This window comes from Tigriopus californicus, chromosome 8, assembly GCF_007210705.1.
Source record: "Tigriopus californicus strain San Diego chromosome 8, Tcal_SD_v2.1, whole genome shotgun sequence".
Lineage (NCBI taxonomy): Eukaryota > Metazoa > Arthropoda > Copepoda > Harpacticoida > Harpacticidae > Tigriopus > Tigriopus californicus.
In genome coordinates, this window is record NC_081447.1 from 5,904,444 (window position 1) to 5,924,110 (window position 19,667).

At 43.1% G+C, this 19,667-nt stretch overlaps 2 protein-coding genes across 3 annotated transcripts; both read right to left on the minus strand.

The window, feature by feature from the left end:
- Positions 1–407: 407 nt before the first annotated feature.
- LOC131885908 (protein O-mannosyl-transferase TMTC2-like) lies at positions 408–9,385 on the minus strand. Its single transcript, XM_059234107.1, has 7 exons — positions 9,018–9,385; positions 3,897–5,521; positions 2,800–2,914; positions 2,644–2,729; positions 2,080–2,471; positions 808–1,071; positions 408–697 (listed from the first exon to the last, which is right to left on the minus strand). The coding sequence occupies exons 1-7, from the start codon at positions 9,107–9,109 to the stop codon at positions 509–511; spliced, it is 2,763 nt and encodes a 920-aa protein (XP_059090090.1). The 5' UTR covers positions 9,110–9,385; the 3' UTR covers positions 408–508.
- A 1,827-nt stretch (positions 9,386–11,212) lies between these two features.
- LOC131885916 (uncharacterized) lies at positions 11,213–17,945 on the minus strand. 2 transcript variants are annotated; one of them, XM_059234121.1, is made up of 5 exons: positions 16,534–17,945; positions 15,884–16,444; positions 12,360–12,534; positions 11,719–11,990; positions 11,213–11,493 (listed from the first exon to the last, which is right to left on the minus strand). In XM_059234121.1, exons 2-5 carry the CDS (start codon positions 16,345–16,347, stop codon positions 11,283–11,285), a joined length of 1,122 nt encoding a protein of 373 aa, XP_059090104.1. In that variant the 5' UTR covers positions 16,348–16,444; positions 16,534–17,945; the 3' UTR covers positions 11,213–11,282. The 2 variants fall into 2 exon arrangements, with proteins under 2 accessions (XP_059090104.1, XP_059090103.1); XM_059234120.1 differs by having other exon boundaries at positions 15,884–17,945.
- Positions 17,946–19,667: the final 1,722 nt, after the last annotated feature.

A 19,667-nucleotide genomic window follows, 5' to 3' on the forward strand; every position in this document is an offset into this window, starting at 1 on the left:
TGGCCCCTGATTGTGGGGAAGGCGGCAGTCGATCTATCAAGAGATTGCCTTCAGTTCGTCTACTCTTGTACCTCCCACCATGAATGAATATAGCACACACAAAGAAGAACCACTACTGCTCCCCTCTAAGTCCTTGGGGAGTCCGCCCAGTTTTCCATTTGTGGTGGAAAATGACTTTCTAGATCCCCTCTTCTTCTCTCCGTACGAACTTATGCATCCATTCGTTGGAGAAATCTGAAATCTTTGGGGGATCCATAAATGCATTGCCTTACCTCCTAGTCGACCGAAGCTAGCCTGGCTTTTGCATCTCTCAATGTAACAATTCTGATTGCAGGAAGAACCACCCAGATCCCTCTAATGGGATTGATTAATCCCATAAAATGAGGTTTTAGTGAAGGATATCATGCTTGTAGTTGGATAAGTATAATTTACTTTTTTGGTATGTTTGCAATATCACAGAACGATCGGAGAAAATGACTGGGACGTGCCAAGAATCGATTCCTGCTACCTAGTGGAGGTCGACGGGTTGCACTGGAAGTCCACGCCCTCGCATGATATTGTGTAGTCTTTGAATATTAGTCTTGGTGGCTGTGTCACCCGGTCTCAATTGCCAAGCTTGAAGGTAATGATCTTCGGCTTCCGTCAATTTGCCAACAAGATGGAGCATGGCCCCCAAGTTCATGTGCGAGCTCGGGTCCTGGAAAGGAGAAGATAAATCGGTTTATTTACTAGCCTTGACGGAAAGAATAATGGGCGTGTCATCGCACGGCCTCTTCGGATTGCTCGATCTCCTCAGTTTCCTCTCACCTTGGGTCTGATGTTGGTGGCCTTTCGGTAGAATTGCTCCGCTCGGTGATTGTGACCGGTCAAGCGAAACGCTACAGCGGCGTTGAAGGCGCTCTCGTAGTCGAAGGGATCCAAATTGGAAGCTATCTCAAAGTGATTGGCGGCCTCCAGATTCCTGTCAGCGTCCATCAGAAACAGACCCAAGTGAAGATGAACGGATGGATTTTGAGGGGCAATCGTTTTTGCCTTGGCGAACCATTCCTCGGCTTCGGAGAGACGGGTTTTCTATAGGGCAGACCAGAAGGAAGAGCATTGAGAATTGAGATAAAGAAGGAACTCTCTGACTGACAACAATTTCCGAAAGGACCAGATGTGGAGTTGAGATCTAAAAGGAGTGAGTGCTTTTCGGGTTCAAAATGTTGTTGAAAGAACCCGGAGACTGAACGGTCCGCCGATGAGAGAGAGGAGGGGAGGGGAAAGGAAAAGGAAAGAAATTGAAACCTCTTGAGAGAAAAAAAGAGATACAAAGAAACGTCAGATGTACACTACACGTATTGAGGTAATATGTTTCTCTCCCCATGTGTTCCTGACAAGGCACACCCGGACTGCCAAGTGAATTCAATTGATCCAATCCCTTTGGCATAAATGTATTCAGTGAGGAACGTAGTGTAAGCGAAGAAAAGAACGAACGAACGAGAAAAAAGACCAACAAGAGGTTCTCTCTCGTGCGCTGACTGATCACTCCTTGACATGACATCTTTTGACAATGTCTATTATTTTGTTCTAATATTTGACAAAAGACCAGGGAAAGTGCACTAGCGCGAGTATTCTCTCGCTTGCTCAGTGCTCCATGGTCTGTGCCTTTTTGGAACCACCGTGCTAGTCTCCGTACACAAAAGGTGCAATAGGTAGCTAGCCATTAGCATTGCAGATTCGATATTTGCATGATTAAGAATCATTGCCGACGCTGTGCCAGAAAAAGAGTAAGCAGACAGAAAGAAAAGGAAAAACTGCTGCCCTCGACCTTCCTCAGTGCACAAATGACAATTCCAAATAGACCCCCCCCCTTTTTCCTGTTCCTCTCTTTTGGTCTTTGTCGAATTTATAAGTTCTACCAGCACATTACCGTTCTCTGAAAAACGAGATCCCAAAGTTTCTGACAGCCAGCTTTGCATGGAACTCGAACTCATTTAGACAGAATGGTCCCTGCTTGGAACATTTCCCAACTGTCTGATTTCGGATCCGTCGCGAGTAAAATGTTTAATTGAAATCATGTGCTTTCTTCGTACTCACATTCTTGGCTAGCATCTTGCCGTATTTGATGAAGGCTGGTACTTGTGGTGGCGTGTAACTGGTGGCTGCTTGGTACCAATATTCAGCTTGGGTTGTTTGGTTGACAGCTTGATAGGCCTCTCCGAGCAAGTGGAGCACTCCTTGGATGTGCTCATATTGAGAGGGTCGTCCGAGGGTCTCTGCCCTCCTCAAAACGGGAATGGCCTCGCTGGCCTTTCCCAATTCGAGTAAGATCATGCCCATATTGTACATGGCTGATATCTGGGTATTGGCATGGGTCTTGGGGTCTTTGAGACCGTCGTCATCAATGTGGAGAATTCCTTCCAATATCTTGAGACTGGCGTCTTTATGACCCAAGGAGGAATAGGCCAGACCAAGATTTAGATGGGCCACTGTAAAATGTGAAATGACATCAGATTGGCTTCATAAAACGAGCGAGCGAGAGAGAGAGTGAGTACATCTGTGGGGGGGGGGGGGGGGGGGGGGGAGGGTCCTACTAGACCCATCGAATGTGGGTAAAGGAACCGTCTCCAGATAATGACCTCCAATAGAAATCGTACTTACGGATGAGTTTCGGCCGGAAATGAATGGCTTTCTGGTAGCAATCGATGGCTTGGGTGACGTTTCCTTCTTGTTGGTACAACACTCCTCTGTAATCAGAAATTATGCCTTTCTCAACCAAGTCCCCAAACAACGGAACCATACTCTAGCAACACTCACAGATTGTAATGAGCATCAGCCATGTTGGGTCGGTGCAAGATGGCGGCCTTAAAGGCCGTTTCCGCTTCCAAGAGTTTGCCACGCTGAGTAAGGACATTGGCCAGGTTTCCAAATGCTGTAAAATGAAGGGAACGTTGTCGTTAAAACTCAACTCTTCAAAGGATGACATCGAAGAAAGGAAAGGAAGGGACTCTGCTGCGGAAAATTGAAAGTCTTTTGTGAGTTCCCAACATGCTTCCTGAAACTGATGGCTCCGACGAGTGAGTGAATGAGTGAGTAACCAAGCACGAGTACATATGGTGGTGGTTGTGTGCATTGTCAAACCCAAGTCAAGCAGGGCTCGAAAGGCGTGTTTCTTCTTTACAGTGAAGAGCATTTCACTCTTAGGAAGTTCTCTAAGCTCTGCAGTGGTCTTCTCTCCTCCCCTTCTCTAGCTTCACCCTTCACACCCATTTCATTGTGTTTGGTGCCAGAAGTTCATTTGGTCCTCCTCAGAGGCTCGTCATCGTCATTTGGAAGCTTTTACTTCTGAGTAAAACCTACCGAGGGTGCGAAAAGAGATCCTAAAAATCTTCAAGTGGAACGTCTTTCGTTGGCTACTAGGTATGGAACAACGTGAGCGGTGTTCAAAAGTCCGAAACCTTGACTTGCTATTTGGTAGATCTACTTTGTTACTTCTTGAGTATGGAATGGTTCACGACTGGCACAGTAAGGCGGCGCCTACTGTTTGAGCAAGCTTGTTGTTGCTGTCTCGTGTTCAGTTAAGTGTGGATGGTTTATGGCATTACATTTGTCTCTGACAAGGAGACGACCAAGAGTAACTTGGTGGAACATAACAACTGGTATTTACAGACAACCCTATGTCGTACAAGGAGGCCGGGTATGCAGGTTGCCAGTTGGAACTTGGAACTGCCGTTCGTTGTCCAAATGTTTGCTCGCCATTGTTCGGAAAGGTCTAAACTCATACATGTACAGGGAGAATGAGAGCTTCTTTCTTTCGTTGGTTTGTTCGCACACAAGTCGCTTTGAGGTTTGAAAGAGGGATTTACGGCTCAGGAAGGAGAGACAAGAAAATGTGTGTGAGTGTCTGTGTGTACCTTTAGCTGGATTAATCTTAAGTCCCGCCCGATAGAGGCTCTCCTCATCCTTCCACTCTAGATTCCTCGTCCACGTTTTGAGTCCACTTGAGATCAAGAGCAAGCTGCAACAAATCGCTTGCAAAGCCCAGCCCATTTTTCTTGGTAGGTGGCGTCGCAGCCTTCGAAAGGCCGTTCCGACGCAATGGGCTGAGAGGAGGCAAAAACCCAGAGAGGGAACATACAAGATTCTCTCTGCCACCACGAAGCCCACGTAGAACAAAAGGTTGGTGGCCGGCAAAAAAGGGAGTACCATTAGGATCAAGGAGAAACCTGTCACCTGATGATGCTCCTTGATGGTTGCCGCCAATTTTGACAGAGCTGGTCCATCACAGCTCGATGTTTTGCTCCTCAGCAGATCTTGAACCGCGCCAACCACCGGTAGTATCACATTTTTCACCGACACTGTGCCCAACAGAGCGTATCCGAGTAGGGAAGTCAGGTTTCTGGGATCACTCAAGCTCGATATGAGGGGGATTGCATCCATGGACCAGTCAAAGCTCAGGGAAACTGGACAGGCCAGGAGGAGCAGGTTGAATATTGGAAGATAAACGAAAGTCAGTAATCGAGTGAGCCAAGAATCACTGCTGGCGGCGGGGTTATCTGCTTTGGCAAACATTGGCGTGGAGTATGACATGACCATAGCTCTGAGGTACATTAGGGCGATGGTTCCAATGGTGAGGACCACGAGACTCTGTCTTTGTCTTGAACGTCCGATTTTCCTTGGCTCCAGGAGATCGAGCATGAAACACACGCCAAGAACGGTGATCCCCTGTTCCTTACACAACATGGCACATCCTGCTAGTAGAACTGTCAAACTGAGATGGAACTTTTCCCCTTGGTAGAGCTGGGCGTTTCCCCAAAAGTCGGAGTGGTTACAGCTCGTAGAGAAGGAGGAGGCCGAGTAGGAACAAGACGAAGAGGAAGAGGAGGCGGAGGAGTGGTGTCTTTTCTTTCCCTCGCCAAGAGACATATTCCCATTTTTGTCACGACATTTATATTCATGATCCATCCAAGCCTTGTGCTTGACATGACTGCTGCTGTTGTTGTTGTTGTTGTTGTTGTTGTTGTTGTTGTTGTTGTTGTTGTTACTGTTGAAGTGGTGGTGTGATGCTTCTCTTTTGGCATGTTCTTGGCACCAATAACCGACATCATGTCCATGGGAATTATTGCTCCCAATGTGATTACGATACTCCAGGATCGAGAGAATGAAGAAAAGAGCACACAAGATGTCAGCTCGGCCCACAATTCCAGCCACAGCCTCCGTGTGAATGGGATGAAGGGCGAATAGCAATCCAGCCATCCACGCAGTTCTGACGGCCTCGCGCTTGGCGTTGCTGAAGGTTTTCACGAGGATTACGAAGAAGTATGTGACCAGACCATGAAGTAGGGTGTTGGTCAGATGATATGAGAACGGTTTATATCCCCCACCCAACATGTAGTTGAGTTTGAAAGTGAACGTGGTGAGTGGTCGATACGATTTATGAGAGCCTGAGTGTGAAAGGGGCGTGCCCCAGAAATCGTTGAGGAGGAGGTTAGAGAGTGGGGCGTGGCTCTGGATGTCTGCATTCTGAAGGATGGCACGCCTGAAACGAGAACGAGAACATTTCGAATCAATCTTTGGGCTGATGCATAATTCAAAAGCTTCTCGTATCAGAAATCAGAAATCTCAAAAGCAATTGAGAAATTGGAGCTGGATGATTTACATAGTATGTGTGTTGTTCATTGTACACTGTACGTACAATGTACATTCAGCGAACGGAGCTTCTCTTGATTGCAACCCACTTTAGGAGAGTAAACGTGGACAAATGCGAAAACAAAGTCATTATGGACCAGATATTGAATTGTAATTGGTTGGCCCTCACCCCCTGGAGTTTTCGAATTGATTTCAAAGAAATCTCATGAATCATTCAGCCTTCATTACTACTTAGGGGTGTAACCCCTGAAACGAAGATCCCATCTCGAATTCACCACAATTGTCGTCACGCCGTACTTTGGGGGGACATTTGCGAGATTTCTTTTAGATTTCCTTCGTACGTTTCTCTCATTAATGTCCCGATACTCTACCATAGGCTGGTCCATTCTTCTATCCTTTTTTAAAGAGGTCAAAGAAATTCAGTCCCGAGGACATACTTGTCGCCAATGAAATGCGAGAGAGGCCAGCTGACGTATAGTATTTTCCTGCATCCTCGGAATGGAAGCAAATCCAGTGGCATCGTGGGCTCATATGCATTATATCCCCGATGTCATTTGAGAGCGCTGGGTGTTCTGCTCTGTTGGTTTTACCCTCATTGCATTCGTTCAGCTCGGTTCTGCTCCATCCATTCTCAGTCGATCTCCCTCTCCACTCTACTATACGTACATACACTCAACCGAGTTTCGATCCGTCGAGCTTTTTTGGATCGAGCCTTACGTGTAAGCACAGCCACCGTCAAAACGTGTGTGCATGGATGTATATCTACTGTACTGCATGTGTGCGTGGTGCAGGACCCTGTAGCGCTCTATCGATGATGTTATTTCCCCCTCAATCCAACAACTCCCTTTTGCATTAGACTACTAGTACACCACATAAACGAGGAGTCCTCGCTGACTGGTCGTCTTTGGACCTCCAAAGAGGAGAAGAAGAGTGCTTATTTGGTAGCAGTTCGCGACCCGAACACGCTTCACATAAAGAAGGGAATATGAAAATCATAAGCCCTAACGAGATTGGCAATGCACAATTGTGTACGACGGGATACATTCTTTGGGACCAGAAATGAAGGAGGCAGAATGTTGTCAATGATGATATTTGGATTTTCAGGGCCGATAAGTTAGGAAACCTGGGTGCAATTATGTTGCCATATGTACGTACACAGTATGTGAAGGAATTGGCATGTCGAAGCATTTCGTGTTTCCATGTCTGGAATAACAAATGGCTCCCTTGGTCATTAGGTTGGAAAAGGTCAATGGATTTGGTCATGAAATGGTGTGTGTGTGTACGTATTTTTGTGCCGGATTGAGACGGATCAAAAGCAAACATGATAGCAGTCCATCCAGGGGCTTGTAATGAGAAAAGTTTGTATACATACGAGTATATACTATGTAAGCCCCATACGACTTCACAAGCATGACGGGTTCATTTATTTTCGTCAGAAAAGTTTCCCTCTTTTTAATGATGAAATGAGTTTTCCCTGTGGCTCTCGAAGAGAGCTGCTGCACGTACGTAGATGTATAAGCGACGAGAACTTTTCAAAGCGAGCGTGTAATTTGCATATTTGATGTATCAAACTCAGTGTTAGCTCTCAATTTCTGGGTAAGTGCTCTCTGCTTTCGTTCAAATTTTGACGAAACGCACTTCAAATCTACTACCTTTTAACTCTCCAAACGGATTGCGAGAATTGAATGTTCCATCGTATATAATTGAAAGGATTTGAGTGAAGGAGTTCTCAGATAAAATTCTTACGATTTGACTTGCGATTGAAGCTGTAGAAATCCTTCAAAGGCGTTCAGGAATGGACATTTCTGGCAGGCTCTTCTGCACCCTTTCACTTTCAGTCAGAAAGACTAAATATTGTGAAAACAAAAATTACATGCTTCGTGCAGATCAAGGCAGTGAAAGGTGGGTTTGCTTGTTAATGAAGATATTGATAGTTTAGCGCTTTCTGTTTCTTTAAAGAGGAAAGACTTAAAAATAACTTTCGAGTCAGTCTTGGGATACAGAAAATTAAGGGTCTTGGACACTTGACTTGTCAAGACTTTATCTTTAAGGAAAGGAATAGGATAATCAAACCTTTGTAAATTTTTGTAGCCTCAAATTAGCTCCAAAATTGAAAGTTAAGGCTTGTTGTGGCCTTTAAAATTTCACTTTATTCAAGTTCTAGTAAGTCTGCTTGTAAATTATTCACTCGTATAAGGCAAGTGGTTTTCAGCATTTTATCTGAGGGACTTTACTATTAAGAGAAATGTTGATTTCTGAATATTTCAGGAAGGGGGCAATTTTCGTGATAATGTTCTATTAAAACAATTAAAAGAATGGCAATGTATCCCTATCTGTTTAGAAATAAAATAGCTTATGAGAGATTGGTGTTCATGTAAAACGACTTTATTCTCGTTTTGAAAGAAGGGCCTTGATAGTTATTTTTTTACGTACAACTGCTCATAAAGTGGTTAGATCATAACTAGCTCTCTAAACGATCGATAATTGTGCTACTGGGTCAAATTTCAATGTTAAAATGATCGTTCCAAGAGTCTGACATCCATCCGCTCAGTCTTCTTTCTCTGCGAACAATGAAATGCGCGAGAAAATACGCCTTATTCGAATGGCGCATTAATCCGGCTTCCTTCTCGCAAAAAGATCATTCTTTAGCTTGAAGAGAGAAAAGCTAATCGTGAAGCGATTCACACCTCCACACTCGAGAATTGATGTCTCTTTTTTGGGTGGCGATAAAAAAAAGCGATCCTTCTGACGATTCGATCAGAACCCGAAATCGAGCAATTAAGGAAAAGTGAAAAATAATCATCGTCTCGATTGATATTTGATGGTGGGAATCGATGTCAAAAATCTTGGACGAGATTGTTTTTGGTTTCCCAAGCGCCGTACGTAGATCTCGTTGAGTGGGGAGTGGTCGAAATTAGCTCGACAAACTGCCACACAGTCTTCCACTCTGAAACCCAGCCAGCCAAACAAGCAATTGAGAACCTCTCATCAATGTTATAATCCTCTTGAAAATAGTTGTCAGCAACATCATCCACCCGAAACTCGAGAGCAAACATAAAAGATGCTCCAGGCGAAATCCCTCAAGCGTCTGCCACCGACCACCAACCACCAACTTTAGACGATGGCTTTCCCTCAACCAATGGATGGGGTTTATTCCATAAGATGCGACACGTGAAGCCTTTGATATATATTTTTCAACACACACACACACACGCACGGTGACAGCTGTTGTTTGTGTATTTCTTATCAAAGCGTGATCAAAAACCAGCGGCATTCGCAACGGAATCGGGACTTGTTCAATGTTCACCCTTTAGGACGGGCAAATTTTGGCATCTGCAAGCTTCCTGTCTTTGAATCTCTTTAAGCATGGGGGAATTGAAACTTACGTGTCATCGTAAACGAATTGGGCGTCCAATGTGTTGAAATAGATGAGAATGGCCACCACACTACACCCCAAACCCACCCAATCAAGTCGCATGGTGAAGATGTTTTTGTAGTGTTAAGTGCCGCAAGAGAGACTAGAGGATGTGCATGGAACCAGTGCCCCCATGATAGTCGTCTATCTGACTTCTCATTGTGACAACTCGAGCACAGTCTCCATAGAGATCTCACTTTTTTCCTCTTCTCGTTAGCCTCGAGCTGGCTACTCAGAGCACAAAGGCTTCATAGAACCAATATTGTTTCCACCTCACTTCACTCCCAGTCGACGTGACACGCTTTCTCTCTATTCATAATGTTCATCCACAATCTCTAAATTCGAAACTGATCCTTCTCTTTCTCTTTTCGCGTGTTCTCCATCCTCCGAAGGGACCTCCACGATCTTCCAAACTTTGGACGCCGGTTTTCTCCGCTGGCGGACGCTCCTTTCGTGTGAAGCTTGAACGGCGTTTGATGGCGCCTATCACCGTCAACGAGATCTGAATCACGCCGATTCGCCTCGGAGAAAGGGCGTGAATGAATTGTTAGCTTCAGAAATGGAGCAAATGCGGTTTGGAGGGACTCCTTGTTCAAGGAATGTGCATTTGAGATGAAGCCAATGGCATTGTTCACATCACACAATAGCTTTTTCAAATATTTTCCTCTCTCCTTCTGTCGCTTGATCGATTGATGCTTCTGCTCTCCCCAACTTCACATACTCGCAAGCGACCATTGACCAAATTTATTGTTCATTTCAAAACACCGTCTAAAGCTAAAATATGACTTCATTTCTGTACCAAATTGAGGTGAATGGTCGTTTATGGCAACTTCAGTCATTGCATTGACCAACGAAGCTCTCTTTTTAAAAAGAACACATTTCTTAAACCATCTCTTCCTTCGTTACTGATCTGGGTTTTGCTTTCAAATTGTCTTTCTTCCTCAGACGACGAAAGGGAAAATCAATAAAATCATCATTCATCATTGATAAATGTGCCTGATATTTTAAAATTCGAAAGCTTTTGTCCAAGACATTATCTTTCCCTATTTTCTGGTGCATCTAATTTAACACCAGATTTGGCGATCATCTCGAAAATATAAGGAAGCAAATTCCATCATTAACAAACTCTCTGCCACCTAGCCCACCTAAATATATCAGATATAAGTGCACATTTGATTCCAAGGTCATTTGCTCTTCTTGGTTTTGCCAAGCATTTGATGACATTTAAAATGCAAGTGAGTAGGGTGGAGGAAAGGATCGATTCCTGCGAGTCAAGTCCATTAACAGTCCGTAGAGACGATGATTCGATTGGGAATTGAGGCAATTACATTATTTATTCATATCCCGTTCAACGATCCAGGTGGAGCTTCGTTTACTCGGTAATGTTGTGATCCCCTTGGTTTCCCCTTGTTCCCTATCAAGTTGACGGTACGACCACTAATGTGTAGGTAAGTTTGCCAACTGACTAACTTGGCTACATGCATGCAAGACCCAGTGGCTCAGCTTCCTCCCTGTGCACTTGTACTTAGTAGGTACCCTTTGTACGTATTGTACCTATAAGTGCTACCACAGCCGGATACTATATTTATATACTCTATAGAATGTGTGAAGGGTGAACGGAACCAATGCTGTCGGTCGCTCTGATCTGCATGTGGCGTGCATTGGATTCACCGTAGGCAGGATTGGAAATTGGCACAATACAAATAAAAGAAGGATTGCATGTTGGTCCTGGACAAATAATCATATGAATTTGGAATGAGATCGCTTTGAGTTGAGCCCACCAACTTGGATGTTGGCTTGACTGTTCGCTTTATGGTTGTTTTGGGGTCTTTTCAATACTGCATTCATTCGTGTTCCACGACTGCTCGTGGAGACCGCCGGTTCTTCTCCAGCTTCGACGCCATAAATTCTAACTAATTCAAAATGTGTCTCTGGAATGAAATATTAACGTCAGGGACATGCGTATTATTCCTTCTTCCGTATAATGCCTAGCCAAGCGAACGAGGAACCATTGGATGTAGGGATTTAGGGAGGGAGCCAAGCATCCTTGAGCTCCCCTGTGCGTGAGAGGTTTGGAACATTGACAAAGAAGAGTTGGGCACACGTACCGAACCGTACAAAGGGACCGAGATTGAAATTCAGGAACACTCAAATGTCAAATGTAGGCTAATTTATGGATCGATGTATTTTCAAGCTATTCAGGGGTGATGGTGGCATAAGAGGAAAAATGGCCATTCTAGCAATAAATCCAGTCCAAACGATGCCCTTCTCTACGACATTGGTAAGGGCATATTTTCCAGATGGACATGTTTTGTGCAACAACCGAGGCGATGAAGTTATCGGGTTCATTCTTTCGAGGGGTTGGAAATCCAAGGGTTCCAGGGAACACTTGACATGTGTAGCTGTCGTGTTGAATGGAGTCCTTCTTTGCCCATGGCCAAACGAACCTTTAAAAAAGCGGTAGAAATGTTTTAGACCCGAACTTTTCAATTCTTCGCTTCGTCAGCGACACAAACGATCGATCACCGACAAGTTTTTCTCATAAGTGCACATGCACACGCACCGAAGACAAATGGATTTTTTTTCTTCAGGCAGCTCAAACGTGCACTCTTTTCACGCAGTCTGGCTCCACCGAATTAGCTGTTCTTAAAGGTCATTCAAGATCCTGTTACCTTTTTAAGAACCCTTGATCAGGACCGGTCATTCCCCGGGTGGCCCACATTATGGGCGAGTTCTTGCCAATCATCCAGGCGCTTTTCCATTGGGAGCGGATCTCGGTGGATGTTAACTTGACTCCCCAACCACTACCAAGAATACTGACCACGTGGGCCGGATGATCTCGCATCATGTGAAAGGCCCACTTGGAATTAAGCCATTCTTGAACCGCAGATTGTTCGCGATCCGAGAAGCGACTGTCCAGGTCTCGGGAAACAAATAAGTCAACCTGAAATGGATGAAGACGATAGATGGATGAGACCACGGATTCATGTACTTCATACTGCCCCAATGAATGCACAATGTCCACATGATCCGGGCACTTTGACGACCATTTTGGAGCAAGTGGGTGTCGTTGAAGTGATCAAGAACATCCGTTTAATTAGAAAACGTCAGATTTGAACAAAACAACTTTCCGTGGAAGAGGTTGTTTATGGCCAACACCATTACCACTGAAGCATGAGACATCGGCATCATTACGCACACACACAATCTATATGGAGCAAGTACCCACAGCCAGCTATGACTAGTATTGCGTAAGTAATGAAAGTACGGTCGTGCAACATTGCTTAGTCTTGAAATAGTTCGCTTCTCCTACCTGAGGGTCGAGTGTGGGGAAAAAGCGCCAATTCATGGGGAAAATCCGACTAGCATTTGGGAGAGGTGTCCCAGGAAGGTGTTGGATATGGCACAGATCCAGATTGGCATTCTGGCAAGACAACTCGCATAAGGAACCGAGGAGGTCATCGCCCAAATTGAGATCGAAATACAGCCTGGAAAAGGAGACAGAGGGAAGAATTGAATTTGGAGGTGGGGAGCTGTAAATGTGCTCCATTTATCTGTTGGTTACACTTGTTGCACACTTCATAGAGGGACGTTCAATTTCGCCTGGTTTTGCCTTCGAGAGGACTTTGTGGTTTAATTGGATGATTAATGTTTATGTTTGGCTCTCCGAAAAGCCATCTTCTTCTGGTTCAGAACGCTGAACTTAGAACTTGTGCGTCGATTTCATTTTGATGAGATTGTGTTTGACTTTACAGGGTGGCCAGAAATAACGGCAATCTTATCGTGAATTATCGAAACGAAAAACAAATGCATCGAAAATTTGGTTCAAAGCCTGGTCCCAAATTATAACCTCTTTAACGACCTAGTCTAACTGAGTGGTCTAAGAGGCAAGTGAGCAGGAAGAATCACGGTGTTGAAGATAATTCGCTTAAGGACTTTATCATATAAGAGATCCCCAGATGAATTCTTATGCCTGACCTTCCTCAAGGAAGCAATTAGACACTGACCACACCCACAGACAGAGAACCAATCTGACACGGACACGACATCGCTCATCGAAAAAGAAAATGATGGTATGATTGCCATTGCCGGCTTTGCTGACCATCAAGCACCCATCAATAAAACAATGAATCTTGGACATGTTTCACGGTTTTCTACACTCAAATCATACACATTTTCCACTATCAAAGAGACTACCACCGTAAGTTACCTTTGCGCTGGAAAGGTATAGCTTGTTATAATGACGTCTGCTGTTTTACCCCTGTCAATTTTGATCATGCTTGTAGTTTCGAGGCTGTGGTGTTAGCAAATGAGAGCCATATCGAATGTTACGTTTAGAACCTCTACTTTGGATGAACGTTTGGCTTATTTTATCTAATTATATTCGCACGGCACAATGTGATGGGCCTTGGTTTTTGTCAAGCAAAATGTACGACTGCTGGCAGAATTAGCGAGAGAGCAAGGACCATACTTTTATTCTTGTTTTTTTTTATCTTCATTTCAAGAGAAAAAAGGGGTATATCGGTTCTGTCAGTTATCATAGATCATGCCTGACTGAAATTCACTTATTGACTTTCAAAGAAAGGTAACTGTTTGATAATCCATCTCAAAGCAATGGTAGTATGCGATGCATTCCTTAAAGATTCTGAGAAATGTCCATAGTTTTAATATTGCATGCATGATCTTGAGCAAACCTTGCCATCAATTTCGGGTTAGAACAAGCAAAGGGTTTGTATGACGGGGAATTGTTTCCACAGCTACCTGAAAATCAAGTACATTCTCATGTTTTCTCTTCGTTTTATCTTAAATGGCCGGAAACCCTTGAGGGTGAATCGCATGGGCAAAACCACAGTGAACGCATACCTTGACGAAAGTTTATTTGGAAATTTTGAAACTTGACACATCATAGGCTCTGCCAAATCACTGATGTACGTAGGTGGGGTCGATAAACAAACTCTTTTGACACAATAAATGTTTCAAGGTATTTCGCAACAAATGTTTTGATTGATTTGACATTTCTTTTTGACACGTCACACGAGGAATGAGGTCCTAATAGATTTTTTAGGGCCTTGTTGGACTCACAATAAAATGATGAATTCCTAAACGATTCATTTCTTAGCTTTCTTCGAAGCTTATGACGAAAAAAATATGATCAATTCAAAGGAATTGTATGAAAAGCAAATTGCCTTTCTCACTTTCGTACTCCTTCTTTTCGAATATGAATAATTTAAGTTATATCTTAATTTCTTAGCTTAGTTATTATTCGGGTACTTAATGGGTAAACCGGTTAAGTAGAGGGCGCAAATTCTTGAAAGATATGCAACGGATTTTACGTATATACTGGGAGAACGGAATGCATCGGCATTAATTTACATGGGTCTAACCCATCACCTACGTAATCAAGAGCAACAAAAAATGTGTCTTAAAACATAGTCATTGGTGAGTTTGATGGGACAAAGCGTTTTGGAAATACCTCCTTTTTTGTGTTATCATATTTGTCGCTTTTTCAGGATTTAAGGATAACCTCTGGGTTTAGGATTATGTCCAAGAGTGTCTCGATCGGTGGTATGGGTCACAGCCTCCAGAGGCCCCCATGCTCAAAAGCTTTCAAGTTAGGTCGGCGGCATGTTGAATCAAGAGGCATTCGGCGACAAGATGACAACGATGTTATTAAAAGGGCGAAATCTGACAAACGTTTCGTCTGATCGTAACCCTCTTTTCAGAGCAAACAAATCCATGAATTTACTTCCTGCAATACGAATACATTTGTTTACCCCTTAGTTAATAAGCTATGCATGCACATGAGTGTCAATTCTTTGGTTACGCACTACAAATTAGTACGGAATCTGAGGAAAATAATATACTAACAGGTTTATTCTCTTCACTACTAAACTTCTTGATCCTTCTTTGAACAAATTCATTTCTGCGTTGCCTGGAATCGTCAACTCAGATTGTTTGAAGTATAAGGTATAATGTCAAGCGGATAAGCCACGAAAAGTTCTGCTAATATCTGATCTATAAATGAATTTGAGTTAATGAATGTGACCAGTCCTTGAATACATATAGCGTTGATCAGGAATCTTAGTTAAAAAATTGTCCAAGTCTGACTTGAAACATACAACCGGATCAACAAGGCCTACGTATTCCCTACAAATATTAGAGGGAACTAAATGAAACAATGAAGGAGCCCGAGAAAGAAGAGAAGTGGACCTCCTTGTTCGAACTAGCCTGAACTCACGAGGGCTTAAAGATGCTCTCCAAACGCACATTTAGATTGGATGCAATGTTTAGCCTAATCGATATGTTGATGATTTTGATCAAACCTTTCAGTTTAAGTTTCTCGATTCTAAGAACCCTACGTCCCACTAAAGACCCTTACACCTATTTAAAGGAATTGCTCCCTCTACATTAACATTATAACCCTTATCGATAGACCACTGGATTCCGGTGGTCTATGCCTTATCATAACCCAGTCCATATTCCAGAATTTATAAAATCTTCTACGTCAAATGTTGAGGACCCGTCCTCAATTCATAAACGCAAATCATTCCTGACAACCTTAGGCTTTGATTTCAAATATTAATGACGCTGCTTTGTTATAATAGACCGAGCATTCTGCTTTGATGTAAGATATAAATAGAGAGCCATAGCTTATAAACAGACTTGATTACCAAATCCGATTATATACATAATTAATCAATTGACCAATATAATGATGTCAATGCAATAGGGCAAATACGTTACAAACAAATATTTACAGATATGAGTTTAACTCGCAAAAGAGACTCTGGAAAACACGCCTCACTTAATTTGCTTTTTGTTCAATTTTTCACTCACCTCATGATCCATCCTGGATAAAATTTGTTCATGAGACCCAAGTTATCAATGATCCCTTGGTAGTATTGCTTTGACTTGTGTTTAGGAGATCTCGAATCTCCATAGAAAGAAAAGCCCACCACTCTTTGGTGATCTCCTCGGGCGAAAGCGGTGGCACTGCAAGTGGTGTCCTCAAAAGACGAATGCGTGGAATACACTTGAGGTAGTTGAATTTGACACTGGCATAACGGAACGCGAGTGGACTGGTTGACGAACACGGGCTCGTCAGATAAAGATGCGAAATCTGGAGTCGCCACCTTTGAACAATGGGTTGATGCTCGACCATTGGCCTCACTCTGAATGAGATTGGCCGTCAAGGGCGAGAGGAATCCCAGATGATAAAGCAATAGTATCACAATAGCCACACAATACACATTGGTAGAGGACACGTTCTTTTTGATTAGCACCGGCATCTCGGGAGTCATTGTAAGATCATGACCCGTCAGCGACTACTGACGGTCTTGGGTCATGCTTGGATTGAATCAGGGGGCTGACAGAGAATTGGCCATTGGGCCCAATCGTCTAGAGGAATGCAAAAACGAGGCATGACGAAGTTGTGCACTTTCGCTAATTTCGAGTCTCTGGGGTTGGCATGAATGCCAAGAACTCACCCAACGATTGTTCTATCGGTGGCATGGAAGCTTTTTGAACTTTGTCGCGGAAACTGCATCGATCCGTCTTTCGGCCGTTGAATGCCTCTCGTTCACCATCGAACGAGAAGGAGTTGTCTCATTTCTTGCTCGGTTAACTCCATCCAACTACTGTTTGTTCTTTTTTTGCTGCCTTCAATTTGATCGATGGGACTTGGACTGATTACCAAGAGGATGGTGGACAAATCAATCACCAGCCGACGTTGCAAACTTTTTTGTCTCTGGCCTCTCAATAATGGTCCGTCATTGCGCTTTAATCACCCCCTTGGTGTAATACACTTCGGTTCTCTTTTTTTTTAGGAGCAGCAAATTTCCCATGCCCAGACTACTTACGTAGCTCTGCACTTGTCATTGGAAAGAACGAAAGGCGATTTTTTTTCTGATGGTCTCTTTACACCTTGACGACTTTCGAGCGACTGCAACCATATTGCATTAGCCGTTTGACAATCCAGTTGGTGGTGCGAAGCGCCTTAAACATCCGATTCTCCACACACTCTCCCTTGGAGCACGCGCACCCCCTCAATTTGTGCTCACTCATCTCGGAGGATCTTTGTCTTTTGGTGAGGAGTGGCTTTTGGTGCTGCACTAGTTCCTGTCTTAAGTTTCTCTGCTCTGTTCATTTATCATCGCTTTGATCTCCATCTTTTCGCCAGGAGCATATTAGTGATAGTGGTTATCATGATCTCTATGGCTCTATGACTGCCTTAAGTACTCGAAGACTAAGTGAGGCGCTTTTTCGAACAAAAGAGCTGGGAAGCACACGGAGGCATGGATCTTCTTTTGTTCGAGCTAATTTGTTTGCGCACTCCAAAACTGACGGAGTAGACAGAATTTCAAACCGATGTTACAAACGGATTGGATTAATAAATATATTTGGTCGAGAGCATCTGTTCGAGCTCTGGATATCCAATCAATCGCTTGGAACCGAGTGCTGGCCAGACCCCGCCAATCACCCACAAACAACCGGGTTTCCTGCCATCTCAAGCCAGACCAAGCCAGACCAAGAATGGGAAAAGCCACAAATTGCGATTTTTCCATCTTGAACGTGTTTTTGAGGGGAGAACAGCAAAAAATGATCAAGAAAAACTCGACCAATGGTTTTGTGTTCAATGACCACGAAAGAATTATGGCGGTTTTTTGTCAACACCTTCTTGGATGGTGCCACTCATTTCTCAGTTTTCCTGAGAGCCTTCCACATACTTACCCCTCTAATCCCTAGTGTCCCAAGTAAGATAATGGTATTCCATGAAATTTACTGCCGAGTGATTCTCACACAGATTATCCCATTATTATACCAGTCTCGTTACCCCGGGGTCTTTTTCTGCAATCTGCATGTGCAACATATCTTTTCACCATCTGCCTTTGAGTAAAGATTGTGTGCACTTGCAACTCTCTGAAATGGACTGCCTTGGTTCTAACCATTTTTTTCTTGTGGCATTGTCATCCAAATTTTACGATGGAAGATCTGGATTTGTTGAAGTCACCGAGTAGTTGATTCATTCGCTACATAGCTGGTTCAGAATCATAAAGTTGTGTGGCTCGACAGTTCGTGCGTATTGCACACAGATCTGGAGAAATCAATCAAGTGTGTTCGAGTACCTCTGTGTTATGTTTATGCGCAGTGTCAACCCCCGGGGGTAATTTAAAGTCTTTGTCGTCTCAATCCTTGAGTAACTTTGTTTTCAATTCAATCCAAGCCAACCCTATCCTACTGAGAGATACTCCACCCTCTGTGTGGACAAATCCAATCATTTTCCACCACCTTTCATTTCTGAACAACCCCTGACAGAACTCCAATGCAGTTTGTCACGTAAGTGACATCTTTTCGTTCTATTGATCATTCTGACCGCGTAAGAAAACTGAGTAGATCTTAGACATATTGCCTGGAGTTTTGGAGTCTTGAATGATTTTCTTTATTCTTATAATAGTTCCGTAATCTATGACAAGCGCACATGTACTTTATGTAAATATGCAATTCAGGATTCAAAGAACATCTTCCAGGTCTTGATATGAATTAATTATCTTTGATACAAATGAGTATAACTCGAATCTTTAATAACATTGTCTTTTTTGTCAGAGTGTACCACATAAAGACGACATTGAACAGGTTTTCAATTCTCGGAAATGTTGAAGAAGCAATAAAAGGCTAGACAAATCGGTTATTTCAAGACGTAACAATTAAGTCTGATTATGAAGCTACTTATTATTACGATAGAAACCCCTTTCGAAATTGACGTTCTGATCGTCTGTTCAGAGATGATCTACTAATTCCCACAATGCATAAAAATGAGACAGGCCAAATGTAAAAATCTCTGAGTGTAGTGACGTTAATGCATTCTAAAGAAAAAAAAACCATGAAAATCCTTCTCTCCATGTTCGATTTCTTTCACCTACTAAGTTAAATTTGAATACAGGCACTAAACAGGGTGTTTCTCACAAGAACAAGTTACGTATTCTCTAATGATTGTCATATCAGATTTATATGGGTGACTTAAAAACAAGTAGTTCTAGCAATTCCTTTTCCAGACCTGGCCTTCATTTTTTCTGATAAGTCCTCAGTTTTCGTATGTTTAAAGTGCAAACTATTCGGAGAGATCTTCTGCGTAGAAGAGAACCCATGAAAAGTAGTGATCAAACGAACTTGGCTCTCTAACTAAGACATAAGTTAATTGAACAATGGAACATCATTGTTCTAAATACCTTACAAAATGTCAATTTCATCAACATCCATTCAGATCAACAAGATGAGTGTTACCTTTCTTTAGAGTTAATAGCTTAATAATTTCGACAAATATTGTGGCTCTTCGTTTGAATTATGTGTCCTTTTATTTAGCCTATCCCTAAATTCTAAAATGGTCGAACCGAGCCAAAGATATTTCTTCACAATAAATGGGTCAATCTGTCAATCGAGCGTAATGCAGTCAACCAAATTGCGTCTCAAAATGGGCAAGGAAAGATTGCCTCTTAGCTTAGTGGCTGTATTCAATCCATCCACCATGAACGAATTAATGACATGTCTTCGAGTAATTTGGACATTCGGCATTGACATGATCTTAGACATCAAAGACGACCAATTTTGGGGTTGATTCTCATAG